At 33.3% G+C, this 15,018-nt stretch overlaps 1 protein-coding gene across 1 annotated transcript; it reads right to left on the reverse strand.

The window, feature by feature from the left end:
• Window positions 1-5,312: 5,312 nt before the first annotated feature.
• On the reverse strand, window positions 5,313-7,309 carry LOC132267218 (ethylene-responsive transcription factor ERF060-like). The gene has a single exon (XM_059768313.1). It carries the CDS (start codon window positions 6,730-6,732, stop codon window positions 5,653-5,655), a length of 1,080 nt encoding a protein of 359 aa, XP_059624296.1. The 5' UTR covers window positions 6,733-7,309; the 3' UTR covers window positions 5,313-5,652.
• Between the last annotated feature and the right edge of the window lie 7,709 nt (window positions 7,310-15,018).

The following is a 15,018-nucleotide window of genomic DNA, read 5'->3' on the forward strand; positions in this document are numbered from 1 at the left end:
CACACACACCATTGTCACAATACATGTCTTTCCCCTCATTAATCATTTATTAAAGGTGTAGAGGAGTTGTGTTAGTGGTGATCTCTAAACCCCAAGATCTCTCTCTCTCTCTCATTTTACCTCTATTGCATTATTATTTAGTTTAAAGTGCATCTTAGCTTAATTCAACCACCAACCAATCTTTTGATCACTCGACCTACTAACCCTAATTTTGATTCCATAACCTTTTGCGACCCTCACAATCCCTTGGGACGATCCCTACTCACCTTAACTATATTTTTAGTGAAAGGTAGTAGTGGCAAATTATAAATGTAAAACTTGGCCCTCGCCTTAATGCACACTCTCTAAGCTTGTGGTGTAGCGACGACGGAACCCGCCACCACTACCATCTCATCTCATATCTCTCTGTGTTTCTCTTTTAGCCCCTCTTTGAGTCTTAGCCACACACAAAGCTTGGCGGGCTGGTTTAGATTTGATGGGCTCACCGGAAAAAAAAAATAATAATAAATAAAATAAAATAAAAAATTAAACATTCACGAAAAGAAAGACAATTGGCAATGAACAGTACCTGTTGAGAATTTCCATTTTCTAAAGATTCTACAGATGGTTTTGGGTTCATGGCTGAAAAGGGGTGGTAGAGAACTTGAGATTTGAGAAGGAAATGAGCAAACCCAAACAAGTGATTGGTAGGGAAGAAAAATAATGAGCCAATATATAAAGAAAGGAAATGAGTGACTGGTCGGCGAGTAGACCCAAACAAGTGATTGGCCAGTGAGCAAAAGGACTCTCGGCAATGGCCTGCGACTGTGAGGAAGAAATACAGCGGTGGCTCGGAACGACTGTAGAACTGAATCGTTGTGGATGACTCGTGGCGGCTGCCGCTGTAGATGAACTGTGGCAGTGCCCGGTAAGACGGATCTAGCTTTTGCGACGGCGTCTTGTGCACGCCGAAGTGGAGATGGGCTGGCTGTGACGGCGATAGGCTGGTTGCAGTTTCAATTGTGAGCTTGTGAATAATGGATGTGAGCTCCGCTTTAATAGAGGTGTACAGAAGAGGCCATTGGGGAGATACGCCGCCTAGATTCGAGATACGGGGAAAAAGAGCCGTGTGTGGTTGGGGACGTTCGACACGGCAGAGGAGGCGGCAAGGGCGTACGATGCCGCCCTTGCCGCCGTGAGGGAGTTTTGCGGCAACAAAGCCAGGACTAATTTCTCGGGGTTTTCACCGGCGCTGATGGTTGATTCGTCACCGTTGGATCTCAATCTCTCTCACGGTGCCGGAGGCGTAGCTCGATTTGGCTCCCCCATGAGGTTTCCGTTTTTGCAGCAGTAATTTCATGTTTCTTCGGTTACCGAAATTTTGCGACTAGCAAGTCAGGTTGTCTATTTTGACCAGATCCTGCGGCCTGAGAGGATGAGGGTAATTTGGTTATTTAATGTGGCCAAAGGGTAAACATGTACTTTTATCATGTTTGGGGGTGTCATTGTTCAAGTTTGCAAATTTAGGGAGTGTCATTGTCCAAAAGTTGCTTAAGTTATATATGGTTGTCTTTTAAGCAAACCTGATGGGGTGTCACTGCAAATTGCCCTAACCATTATTAAAAAATTTCAAATTTTAAACATGTGTCTAAATTGTATTAGACCATGTCAGCTGGGAAGATTAAGTTCATTCTCCCATGGAGAACCCAAGTATTGTCTTTTATAAATATTTGCACAAATCTCTCTTAAAATTATAAATTTTTGCACATTATCCCTAGAAATTACTCATAAAATTTATTCCTTGAACTTTGAAAATTTTGTAATAAGATTAACTAGCATTATCTGGTTGTTAAATGCATATTTGATATTATAAAATTATCTTTAAAGATTCCACCATGGGAAACATGCCATTTTTAACATGTTGATATTATAAAATTACCTTTAAAAATTAACCATAGAACATATACAGTCTTGTAGTTTTTAACTTGTTGATATTATAAAATTAGTCCTGTAGTTTTTAACTTGCTGATATTATAAAATTACCCGTAAAGATTAACCATCGGACATATGCAGTCCTTCCGTCTCATATACAGAGGACATTTACCTAAAATATATAATAAAACTATTTATTAGGGATTTAAATCCTATCCAGCAGGATCTCCCCAATGTTTCCATAGAATTAGATCTTAGAGATGAGATAAAATCACTACATTTAGTAACTCACCCAAGTAACAAAATTATTATTTTCTTCCTTTTTTATACATGCTCTTTGCATGCTCCTCTTCTTTGGTTGAGAGGATAGATCATACCATTAAAATTAGTGGTCAATTCTAAAATTCTTATTTTTTGATGAAATGCAAGGGCTGTATAAAATTGAAGCTTTGAAATTAAAATTAGTGAAATTAGAGAAAATTTTAATTGAATTTTGTAAATTATTTTTCTCCAATTTCACCAATTTCAATTTCAAAATTCCAATTACATTCAGTAATAAATTTCTTATTTTTTTTGATGAAATTGTATCTTATAAAATTTTGATTTTCTAGGATGCCCATCTGTTAAAAAAAGGTTTAGTCTCTATTTAATTATTCTCTTATTTTTGTTCAAGTGAGAGCCTCGTCAAAGCCTTGATTCCTGTTAAGTTATGTTTACACTACAATTTCCATTACCAGCTTAAAAGAGAAAATGCTTGGACAATCCTCTCATGGTGGGTTTCACATGAGAATAATGGGATTGGACATATTGATAAGTATTAAAAAGTGTGCATTTAAACCCTTAATCTTGAGTATATTAGGATCTTATTCTATCTTATTTTCCTGTTTTAGTCTTATATTACGTTTTTCCCCTTTTCAGGTTCTTAATCCCAAAATGAGCTAAATCAGCTAAATTAGAGCATTGGAGAAGGCAATCCAAAGTCTAGTGGAAAGATGGAGCAAAATGGAAGCAAAAAGATAAAATATGTCTCCGTTCGATCAATCGAACCTTGCTGTGATCGATCACACTGTAATCGTTCCAAACCTTCCATGATAGATCGAGCCTTTGTCCTTATCCTTAGGAAAATTTCCCCTTCGATCGATCCAACATTTCTTCGATCGATCGAACCTTTTGATCTTATCCTCATAACCACTTTTGTCATTTTCCTCATAAATATCTCAGCCTTTGTCCTTATCCAAATAAATGCGCCGCCATACTTCGATTGATCGAAGCAACAGTGTAATCGATTGAAATGCCTCAAAAATCGTGCAAAACAGAATTCAAGCCTAATTGAAGGTGTGCTCGTGGTGCAATCATTTTGGAGATCTTAGTGCACAAGGTCTGACCATTTGGGGTGTCATTTGAGCTACCTATATAGGGAATTAACCATTTTTGGTAAAGAGGTTGGTTAGTTGGACATTTTTGTCAAGAGATTAGATACTTTGGGAAACTCTCTTTCTAAGAAGGAGATGAATTCAACCATGAAGATAGCCCTTGAGGGTTGCAAGACCACATCTATGAGTAGCTAGATCATCTTCTTGGGGCTAGGAGAAGCCTTAAGCTTGCACTCTTAAACTCTAGTTCTTTGACCTATTTGGGAATTTTTGTTGTAAATAATGTATTGACCTTGTGATTAAATAAATCTTGTGTTTGTATGAATTAATTCTTTCAATTAATCTTCTAATTTTATTTACATGTCTATGTGTGATGAAATGGATGGTTTTGTCTCTACACTAGATTCTCTAAATTTAATGCATATGTATGTGTGTTTGAATTGTGAATCTAGTGATAGTCATGCATAATGTTTATTGGTTATACTTATGATTGATTTGATAGGTCATACTCATGCTTAATGGATTGTTCTATAATCTTAGTTAATTAGTTTAATTTCCTTGTCATTAGTTTAATTGTAATGTAATTGCATTTAATTTCCTAGATAGGTAGACAATCCATGCTTATATTTGATGATTCATGTTTTTTGTTACAAGATGTACATTTCTCTATATTGTTGTGTACTACAATTGTAGGTTTATTGAATGGTTAATGCCTTCACTTGATGGGTTGTGCTGCACACTAGCCTAAGTAGACAATTCACACTTGTTTAGTCATCTATGCTCATTGTTTTAATTGTTAGCACACACTTGGTTTGCAATATTTAATTTCTCCAAATTTGTCAAAGACTAGTTACTTAGAGGAAGATCTTAGTGGTGATTCCTATGTCCTAAGACCTCTCTCCTATTCTCTCACCTTAATTATCTTTTACTTCTTTTGCATGTTTCTTAGTACAATTATAGTATAAACAAAATCAAACCCCTCTTTTGATCATTCGATCTACTAATTCGAATTTAATTCTAAAATACGCTTGCGGTCTCTTGGGATGATCCATTATCACTTCATACTACATAGTATAAATTTTTAAATGTGGTAACCGTTTTCACATCTTTTTAGCACTTGACTTCACTCCATACGACATATGAACACTTTGAAATAGAATCTTACTCAAAATTAGCCAAAAGTCAAACAATTTTCCCGAAAATTGTGACACTTGATAACACTACAGGCAAAAGTTTTTGATTAATCTTGAAACATTAATTCGGAGGGATACAAAGTGTAAAAATACCTCTATAGCAAAATTTCTCCAAAAATCAAATACTATCAAATTATTATTATTTTTTTTTTCATAACAAGAATATTAGAAGTTAGTGAGAGAGGGGAAAGGGTGCAAGGTTGGACCCTACTAAGATGAATTTGGTTGTCTATTAGTTTAGGACGGATATACGGATATGATCAAATAACTAAAAAATTCGAAGTCAATTTGGAACGGAAATAGATTTATTACTGAACCCATCCCGTCCTAATTATATATGTACTTTTAAAAATTTTATAAATATATAAATTATATATTTAAATTTTTTTTGACCTTGTTAATGTTCATTCATATATTAAATATTTATTACTTAATAATTTAAAAATTAGGCGCCCAATTTTTTATTAGGTTGAATTAATTTTATTTTACTAAATAATAAAAATAACATAATCCGCCTCACAATTAAACACAGTATGCAGAACAAAGTCTAATTTGTTTGCGGAATAAGAACAGAAATGGTGCACCAATTATAAACTCCTGCCGGAATAAAACCCCGAAAGGTATACCAATTATAAACCGAATTAAAAGTAAAGTTGGTATAAACAAAGTGGAGTGGGTACCAAGAATTTTCTAATAGATAGTCTAACGAGGCAAATCACAGTTTAGCCAAACCCGCCCAGTGCCATCCCAGCTTCCCAACACAGGAACTCCGATCCCTCTCAAGCAACACAGCACTTGCAAGTTGCAACCACATACTACCACAAGAACACAAAGATTAACACTACATAAAGAAAGATTACATTATAATTCAAAGACTTGTTTAATTACATCACTACAAAACGGGAAAAGAAAAAACACATAACTAGCAAGTTCTCCCATGGTCAAGCATAGAAAAAAACCACCAGCAGACCACGAGATGTTACATATTAACATAAACTGCCTAAACCTTCTCTACCACTAACTCAACTTGACTCACCTCTGCAAATGTCAAAAAACCCATATTGCAGAAGCTACTTGGAGACCCCAAACAAGACCTAAAATTACAAACTACTAAACCTCAAAAGTACTGGAAAACAAAAAAAAAAAAAAAAAAAAACACAGAAGATTACATCAAACTACAGAGCTGCCCAATCTATCTCCACTGAAGGATACTTCGACAACAAGAACATCTCCGATTCGTCAAACGAATTGTCTAAGAAGTCGAGGAAGGTGATATCGGACTCCGGTGAGGACCCGCCGGATGATTCATCGGACGAGCACGAGGCCTCCACCTTAACGTCTCCCGTTACAGGGTACGCACACTCACTGTTCGACGAAATGTCTGAGACATTTTCCACCTGTGGGTCAGACGCTGAGACCGAATCCGTCGTCGTCGACTTCGAATTCCCCTGTTTCTGCGAATTGGCTAGGTTCTGGCAAATTGCTTGGAGCTTGGCGTCAACGGAGGAATGCAGAGGCTTGCAATTGGCCAACTGATGGCCTCCTTGATGGCGAAGATTCGGAAAGTTGAGCCTCGCAAAGTCTCCCCTGAGCTTAAAAGCAGCCAAGTCATAGGCCAAAGCTGCTTCTTCAGCTGTATCGAATGTCCCAAGCCAAAGCCTGGTTCGATTCTTGGGGAGTCTGATCTCCGCAACCCATTTGCCCCAATGTCGCTGTCTCACTCCCCGGTAAAGCTTAGCCGGCTTCGCCGGAGCACCAACGTGCTTCATCGGAACAGGTTTCGGGCCAAGGAAGCTCAGAGATTGCTGCTTTTCTTGCAATTGCCTCTGGGTTTGGGTTTGGGTTTGGAGTGAAGCAATGTATTGCTGCTGTTGTTGGAGTTGGAATTGAGCTTGGATTTGAAGGATCTGAGATGGGGTGAGTTGGTTGAGTCCAATTGAGCCTGTTTGGTCCATAACCATTTGGTCAAAACTCGAGAAACCTTGAGAAAACATGTGGGTCGTCGATGGTGATGAGCCAAATTCAGGGTACATGACAGGCTCCGAAGGGTAAAAAGTAGGAGAGAGGGAGGAGGTAGAGAGAGAAAGAGAAGGAGATGAAGGCGAAGAAGAAGAATAAGAAGTTAGGGAAGAAGTAGTGGGTGATGATGAAGCACCTTTCATAAAAGGTTTCAGTGCCATCATCAGCTCTTGATCTGAGAAATCCGATAAAATCTGACTGCTGCTGCTGCTGTATAAATCTATAGCTGCTGCCATTTTCTTCTCAACCAAACAAAGGTTAACAACAAAATTATATATATATATATATATATATATATATATATATAAAGAGCAAAGAGATCTAAACAAGAAAACTCTTAAAAACAAACCCGTTTCTTGTATCAAAACTAAAAGAAAACAGGAAATTTTTTCTACAAACAAGGATCAAAGAGGTGTTAAAATAAAGAACCCTTTAAAATCCTTAAAGATCTGAAACTAAAAAGACCAAAATCAACCTGAGGAACAGATAAAACAAGCCCTCTTAGTTGTTTTGATCAAATTAAAACTAGAGAACTATATACCAAAAAAAAAAAACGGATCTCTATTCTGAATCAACTGACTTTCAAAAACACCCTTTTGGGTTGATTTCTTTTTGGATTAAAATGAGTTCGAAATCAAGAAAACAAACCCTGAAATTGAAATTTTGAAAGACAGATTAATTACAGAAAGGGATCAGAGAAGCGGGGATGTTGAGAGAGGGGGGGAGAGAGAGAAGATGATAAGTATTCACTCAGTATTTTGTGGCCTCACTTTGTGTTTTTCACTCTTGCATTTTTTCGATCACCCATCTGTGTGTTTAAATAAAGGCCATGGGGGAACGGTTCTCTCTCTCTTCATCTCTCAAACTTTCTCTCTCTAACCCACCTTTTTTCTTCACTTAATTATTACGCTTTCTCTCTCCAACTCTCAATAACTGTTGCCCAATAGGACAGTGACACGTGAATGTGCGTCGGACTGATCAAGTGGAGTGGATTCATACGTGGCGACAAGTCATTGGCATCAGCATTCGGTTGACTATTTCAGACTTTTGCACGCCTTTGTTTTTAACGCCTCGATTTGATAAAAAATGATGACCAACTGTATAAAACTGGACCGTTGGATTTCGGAAAGGGAGGGTCCGGATTGAAGATGAGAACGTCATTTTGTGGGTCCAGGTAAAGGCAATGTTACTGAGACGTAGAGTAATGTCTCTCCAAGTTTTGGTATCATTCTTATCCTCGTTAACACCCACCCAATCAGGTATTGAGACAATTAATTGCACACATGAGAAAACAAATGTGTGGGACCCAACTCTTGGAAGTTTGTTAAAATTTCAAAACCTTTTAATCAGACCATGGTTAGCTTGATACTAGACCACAGTTACCATGACGGCATGGTCAAGTCGTGGCTAACAGCTGGTGTGTGACCAGACTAATACAGTAGTATCCTTTTACCGGGACCACTAATAGTATCCTTTTACCGGGAAAAAAAGAAAAATAAAAAATGAGTTTGTAAATTTTTTAACTAAATAAATTAAGATTTACTTAGCATAAAATATAATTCTTTGAAAACAGATTATTTTTTCACTTTTCAAAAAAAAAAAAAAAAAAAAAAAAATGAATCAATACTAGCATGACATGATAAAATGTATTTAATTAAAAAAAATCAAATTTTATATCATAAGCATCATTTATAAGAATTATTAATACAAAAATTAATTTTTTATTATTATTATTTTTGTATAATTTCTATAAATAAAATCTAGCAATATTTCTTTATCAGTAAAACATAAAAATAAACTATCACATCGAAATATTTATCTCAGTAATAGTCATATTGAAATACTTATCTTAATATTGATTAGTATTTAAATTTTCTTTTTTTTCATTTATTCTGTATAATTCAATCACAATAAAATTAACCTAATTCACTTTGAATATGGTTCAACGATTTATTTACTGAACTTTGAAACTCAATAAGTTTAAAATTTTAAATTCGAGTTTGTCTAGTGTTTTTTGTGATTAATCTCTGCATAACTTAATTTAAAGATTCATTATTATCAGATATTTTTAATTTTAAAAAAAAAAAAATCGAAAAAACAAAAACAAAATTAACCGAATAAATGTGCTGCACAAACTACTGTGTGTTCAGCACAAACATGTGAGACGTCCGGGTTGAGTGGGACATGCCATCGTGAATTCCGGCACAAGACCTAGAGAGAGAAAGGGACATCATATATGGGGGTTCTAGGAGCTCGTGAAGGGGCAGTTGAGTTGAGCACGGAAATCAATGCAGTTAACCAACCAACCAACTAGCTAAAGGTTGAGTTAATTAACCCTAGTTAATGTCGGTCGAAGTTAATTACGTAGTAGGTTAGGTAAAGACACCTTGGACAACTGGACAAGGGGGAGTCTAGAGAAGCTTGGCCGCTTGGGGGTGGAGTTAGGGTTAAATTTTAACTATGGTTGAGAGTTGAGTTAGTTGAAGTCAATGACGTTGAGGCATGGGAGTGAGTGATGTGCCGAAGTTGCGTGAGAAAGAAGCGAGAGAGAATCAAATTTCTATAGTGGGGTCCACTTGGCGCCGGAGTATGGGCCTAATTTGACGCGCTTACACGTCGTCTCCTACGTGGACTTCACTTACAAGCGACGCAAAGCATCCGCCGTAATTCCTCCTCCTTTCCCTCCCTAAGAACCCGTTTGGTAGAAAGAATATGAAAGGAAAAGAAAATGCATGGCAACGAGTTAAGAGTTAAACCATTCTTATTAACGAATGTTACTTTTATGTTCCAAGCATGTTTTTATTATCACATTTTGCACATATTTTTACTTATATTTTTATTATTTATAACTTAATTTTGTCATTTTTACATTACTTTTTTGAATTCATTTAAACCCTGTGTTTTATGTAAGTTAGACAACGAAAAAAATGAGAAATTGTGTTCGAAAGAAAAGAAAAATAAAATATTTGAAGGGATACATTAAGGTGTAAATAGTAATTTTTGTTAACATAAATAAAAAATAATAATGTAATAAAACAAAAAATCTATGAATAAGGGTAAAGAGTATAATTAAAATTTATTAAAATAGTTTTTTTTTTTCATTTTTTGACAAATATAATTACTATTCTATTTATTAATCAATTAAATACAATAAATAATTAATTAATTAATATATCCTCTCATCTCAATTTTTTTTCTTTCAATTAATGTTATCAATTTTTTTTATTTTTCACACTGTACCAAACAGATCCTAAATTTCTCTCTCTATAATGAATCCATACAGAGGTCTGTGTGTGTGTATATATATATATATAGATCGAATTGCAGATTCTAATGTGAACATGTGGTTTGGGATATAGAGTCTCGATAACAGTGAAGATTCTTGATGAAATATCAGCTAGTGGAGGTTTCATCTATGGAAGCTGACATTGTCTTTTTAACGTACCAAAACAATTTCATTTTTGGATCGACATTAATAATGTCACATCTATTATTGTGTGAATAAAATTCTTATTTATTTTGAAAATACAACATACATTACCCCAATAATACAAAACCTATTATTTCAAAAACAATAATTATATTAAGAACTCAAAATAAAGGATTGTTTACATCGAGGATTTAAATCTTTCTTCTGCACAAGACTTTCTATCGAAATATTTAGGTTTTAAATGTCATAATTCGTATCTCAGGCATATGATTTAAACAGAATCCAAATAGAATAAAATATACATATTTGAGTTTAGATCTCGAAAAATATTTAATTTACTTTTATACCTCTTGTCAATAAATATTTAATATTTTCTATTTACAATAAATGGTGAGTAGATATTATTGAACCTCTCTCCACAAATGGTCCAAAATGTTTCACACAAAATATTCCTATTATTACTTTTGACTCACATTTTTTCAAAAAGTGACTATCACTCTAATAACTTGGAATTAATAATATTGATGTTTTAATGAATCAATTTCTATTTACAATTTAATAAATAGTGTCTAACAAAGGCTCTTATAAGTATAAGATGAATGACGCATTAATTTATAATAACATTTACTCATTCTGTCTCAAAATTTTTGGATTCTTTGAGGAATTGACTTTTTATGGTGGTGAGTTTGATAAGAGTAAAATTTTAAATTTATTTTTATTAAAAGACAAAATAATATTAGTAATTAGTGCACTTATTTAGTTTGAAAATGTTATAAAAAAAATAATATATCCATTTTTGGAGTGAGACATTCCAAAAATAAAAAAATAGGCAAATTTTAGAAAGTTGAAGGTATAATAACAACAAAGCAAGACTTTTATCTCTCATTTTTCAAATAAATAAGTGAGAAAATATTAAGTGTTGATTAGTGGGAATGTTTCTTGCAAATGAGACAAATTTGCATTGGAAATAGTCATAATTATATAATTACGTGGCACAATTATCACTAATCTGTAGTTAATGAGACGGATTAGGCGTTAGCTAATCACGTGGATTCTTCATAATTTGCGGCATCATGTGCCTCTAGATTCCTTCAAATGTCCACTAACATAAAAATGATTAATACGTTTTTTTTTTTCTTTTTTTTTTTTTTCTTTTTTTTTTTGTCTTTTTTAGTGACAATGACAAAAACACTTTTAGAACTTGATTCTCTCTTCTTTATCAATTAGGAATATGAATGTAATTTTATTTTAAAAGAAGAGTGAAATTACAGAAAAGGGAGTGTAAATTTCGCATCTCATAAAATTTACAAGTAAGTTCAACAATTTAATTTTCTTCCTTTTTTCGTTCTATTTTTAGAAAAAAAAATATATTAATTTTCTTCCTTTTTTCTTTCATTTTTTTTTTTTTTTTTAATAATTGAAGAGGTTTTATTTCACTAACATGTATGGATTCACGTGGACGACCACACCTAACCAACAATAATTCAGAGAGGCCTCCTTCCTCACACACACACACACACAATTGGGATGAGTTCAATTCAAACTTGTATAGTTTTCATTTGACTAGTCAAGTTGAAAAGCCACATTGTGGCATGTCACATGTTAAAAATATTTGAATGGACAAAAATAATTTCAGCTCGTGGTTGTGGAAAATTTGGGCCTTTTTAATTTCTCATTTTATAAATATTTGTCAATTTTCAGTTCCAAAATTACAAAACTTTACAAAATCTATGCTTATTTCAGTTTTTTGTTTTTTAAAAATTTAGTTATAAAAAAATCTATTTTACCGAACTATCTTGAATAATTCTTCAAAATAGTTTTTTATTTTATGAATTCTTAAGAACGACTTATTTTTATTTTTTTACTCTTTTTCAAGTTTTAATTCATGAAAAATTATTCATATGATTGTCATAAGACTTCCTATTTGTAAAACTACTTCGTAGTAGTTTTACTGAATTTTCTAATAAATTAATAAATTCTAAACACAAAAAACAATGCATAAGATACATTATATCATTGTCAATGCTAAAATGCTCTCTCAAAAAAAAAAAAAAAAAAAAATCAATATTAGATAGTCAAAGAGAATGATTTAGTTTGATAATATAATAATAATAATAATAATAATAAATTAAAAAAAAAAAAAAAAAAAAAAGGTCAAAAGAAAGAGTAGAATTTTTTTTTAAACTAATTCTTATCATCTAACCTTAAATCAATTTGTATGGTTTAAATGTTAGACGTTTTAGTTTCAATATATATTGCTTAATGAATTATATCAACCATTCAATTAGTTGACCGTCAAAATAGTCAACTTTGAGCACTTAAAAATGAACGGCCACGACGTTCACAATTGGCAATTCCGAGCACTACAATTGAATCTATTTTTAGCTGTCATACACGAATGAGACTTCTTATTTCAATGCAATATTATAAATATATAATCCCCCAAAAAAACAAAGGAAAATAATAATAAAAAAGAGGAACATATACAGCTCAAGTCAACCAAAAAAAATAATATAATGAAACGGGTATAATTTTTTTTTTTTTTTTAATTAAATTCAACGGTATACCACTAGCAACATGACACAAGCAATGTGCGTCTAAGGATTTAAAATTGTTTTCTCCATTTGAAAGTTATGAAATTCAAAACTGAATTCTATAATAATTTTTTATTATAATAATTCTATGCATACGCAATTGAAAATTTGTTTATGATTTTATTGCCTCTATTTTTAAATGGAAAGGTTGAAGATAACATCAGTTAACTCCTCTATTTTGAATATTCGTGTTAAAAAATTTGAAAATATTCAACAAAAATACAATTTCAAGACTCTAATCAATGAAATCTGACCGCAATGCATGTGTGACGTTTCACATCATCTGAAAGGAGATGTTTTTTAAAAACTATGAGTATGGAAAGTGTGCAAAGTGAATAATGTCTACATAACGGTTCAGGTCGTAACAGAAATAGTATCAAAGCTAATTCCAAGCTGAGAATGGGGAGCATGCACAAATACATGAAAGTCAAGTCATCGAATACGCTGAGTCGCAACTCGCAACTCGCAAGATGGGTGATTGTGAAAATTGTTGACACTCACGTGTATGGATACTTCTAATTTATGTAGTCGCATTTTAAAAATTAAAGTAAAGAATTTGTAAAGTAAACAATATCTAAATAACATAGCAAAATAGTATGTCATGTACAAAATTAGTGAGTATTAACCGTTGGGTCAATTTGATTATGGATAAATCTTTTCAGGTCAAAACAGATTGGCCCAAATATTTTAAAATAATGTGTCAATCCGCCCATTTAACCTTAATAAATGTGTTAATCCGCCCATTTAACCTTGCTACATCCGCCCATAATCATCCACAAAGATGCTTCTATAGCTATTTTTGACATTTAAAAGAAATGGGATTAGGATTGGGTTCTTTTCAATGTCAATAAAAATATAAAATATATATAAAAATAGCAAGTTCTGAACACTCTTGTCCTTTCATATATTATTGTCAATATAGAAAGGTTTGAGTCCTCACAATTATTGTCTCATCTTAATAGCCAATGATACACTGAATTGGTGGATCATTTGTCAAACCTTCGGCCCCAGATGCCTCACCACTTTGGACAATGAAATATATATATATATGTGTTATCCAATGTAAAATTTGTTCATAATTTTATAGCATATAATATTAAGCTGATTGTAAACACTTCTATTAGCATAATCAAAACATAAGACAATTTTTCAAAACAGCCGTTGTTTTCACATTCAGCGCACTCCCCGCTCTCACCTCCAATATATATAACTTAAATTCTCTCGTTTTCTCTTATTGCCTACGAACAGATATCTATATAACTCATCACGTCATCTCTCTTCACAAGGAAAAGATGAATTTATGAGTTCGGGATGACATGCTGGATCATTCATGTTCATATTATGAAGCAAATAATTACTAAAATATAAAATAAAAAATAAAAATAAAAACTGGGAACAATTTAGACTATGGACTCCAATTTACGGGCACTGGATTCAAGTATGAAGACAAGTTTGGGAACCAACGGAAGCAATCATGAAAATTTACTGAACATGGAGTAATTGGAAAGAACTTCACATTGATGATAGAACCCCTAGGTTACCAACTTTCACTGCAAAAATAAATAAATAAATAAAAATTAGAGGCTGAAACAATTTTCTAACAAATTTCCCATCGAGAGGGTTCCCCAATTCCGGAAAAATAAAAAATAAAATAAAATAAAAAATAAAAAAATAAATTAGAGGCCAAAGATGTGCCTCACTACTTTTTCAGAATCGGGAATCCTTCCCACCACTAATCCTTTTGACTTATGATGGTAAGGTAAACTTCGGATATGTGTAATCATCCGCAAACCACACAAATCATCTAAACCCAAATCTTGTTGGGTCTTGTGAGAATTGAACCCAAGACATCTGAGTTTACAACTCGCCTGAGTAACCCCTAATTCACCCGTTCGAGTTTTGTTTAGTTGATTTATGATTAAATAGCCCAAAACAACTAAACTACTAGAACAAAAACTAGCAATATGAAGGAAAAATTAATGCAATGGCATGACAATCATTTTACAATGGAAAGTTACTTGAGAAGAGAAAAACCATAGGGAAAAAATATGAAAAAAAAATAAAAAAATAAATAATTATTATGGGGAAAAAAAGGTGTACAAGAAGTCTTTCTCAAGAAAAACATGGGGTGGTACAACATAAAGTTGAACAAGCAATAAATTTCTTTAATGGAGCTTCTTTCCAATTCAAAGAAGTGGAGAAATGTCATCCACGTCTGTTTTGGAATAGACTGCATCAAAACCAATGATACAACCAAACCCCCATATGGAGTAGATAAAAATTGACAAAAGCCAACCCCACGTCTCTACATCTGCAGCCCTATAATTCAAGGTCGAGTAAACTATAAAACATGCATGTATGATGAACACTGAGAGAAGAGTGTGCAAAGCAAATAAATATCTAAACTGGTTTTGGGCAGGTCGTGACAAAGTCACTCCAACATGTCTTATCACTTGGTTTTAGGCGAAACATGAGAAATTAGACCAACTACATGCATG

This window comes from Cornus florida, unplaced genomic scaffold (assembly GCF_030987335.1).
Source record: "Cornus florida cultivar Cherokee Brave unplaced genomic scaffold, ASM3098733v1 CherokeeBrave_3.0.0_Hap2_Chr07, whole genome shotgun sequence".
Lineage (NCBI taxonomy): Eukaryota > Viridiplantae > Streptophyta > Magnoliopsida > Cornales > Cornaceae > Cornus > Cornus florida.

Coding starts and splice junctions, on each gene's coding strand:
- LOC132267218 (XM_059768313.1), bottom strand. CDS start 6,732: ATGGCAGCAGCTATAGATTTATACAGCAGCAGCAGCAGTCAGATTTTA.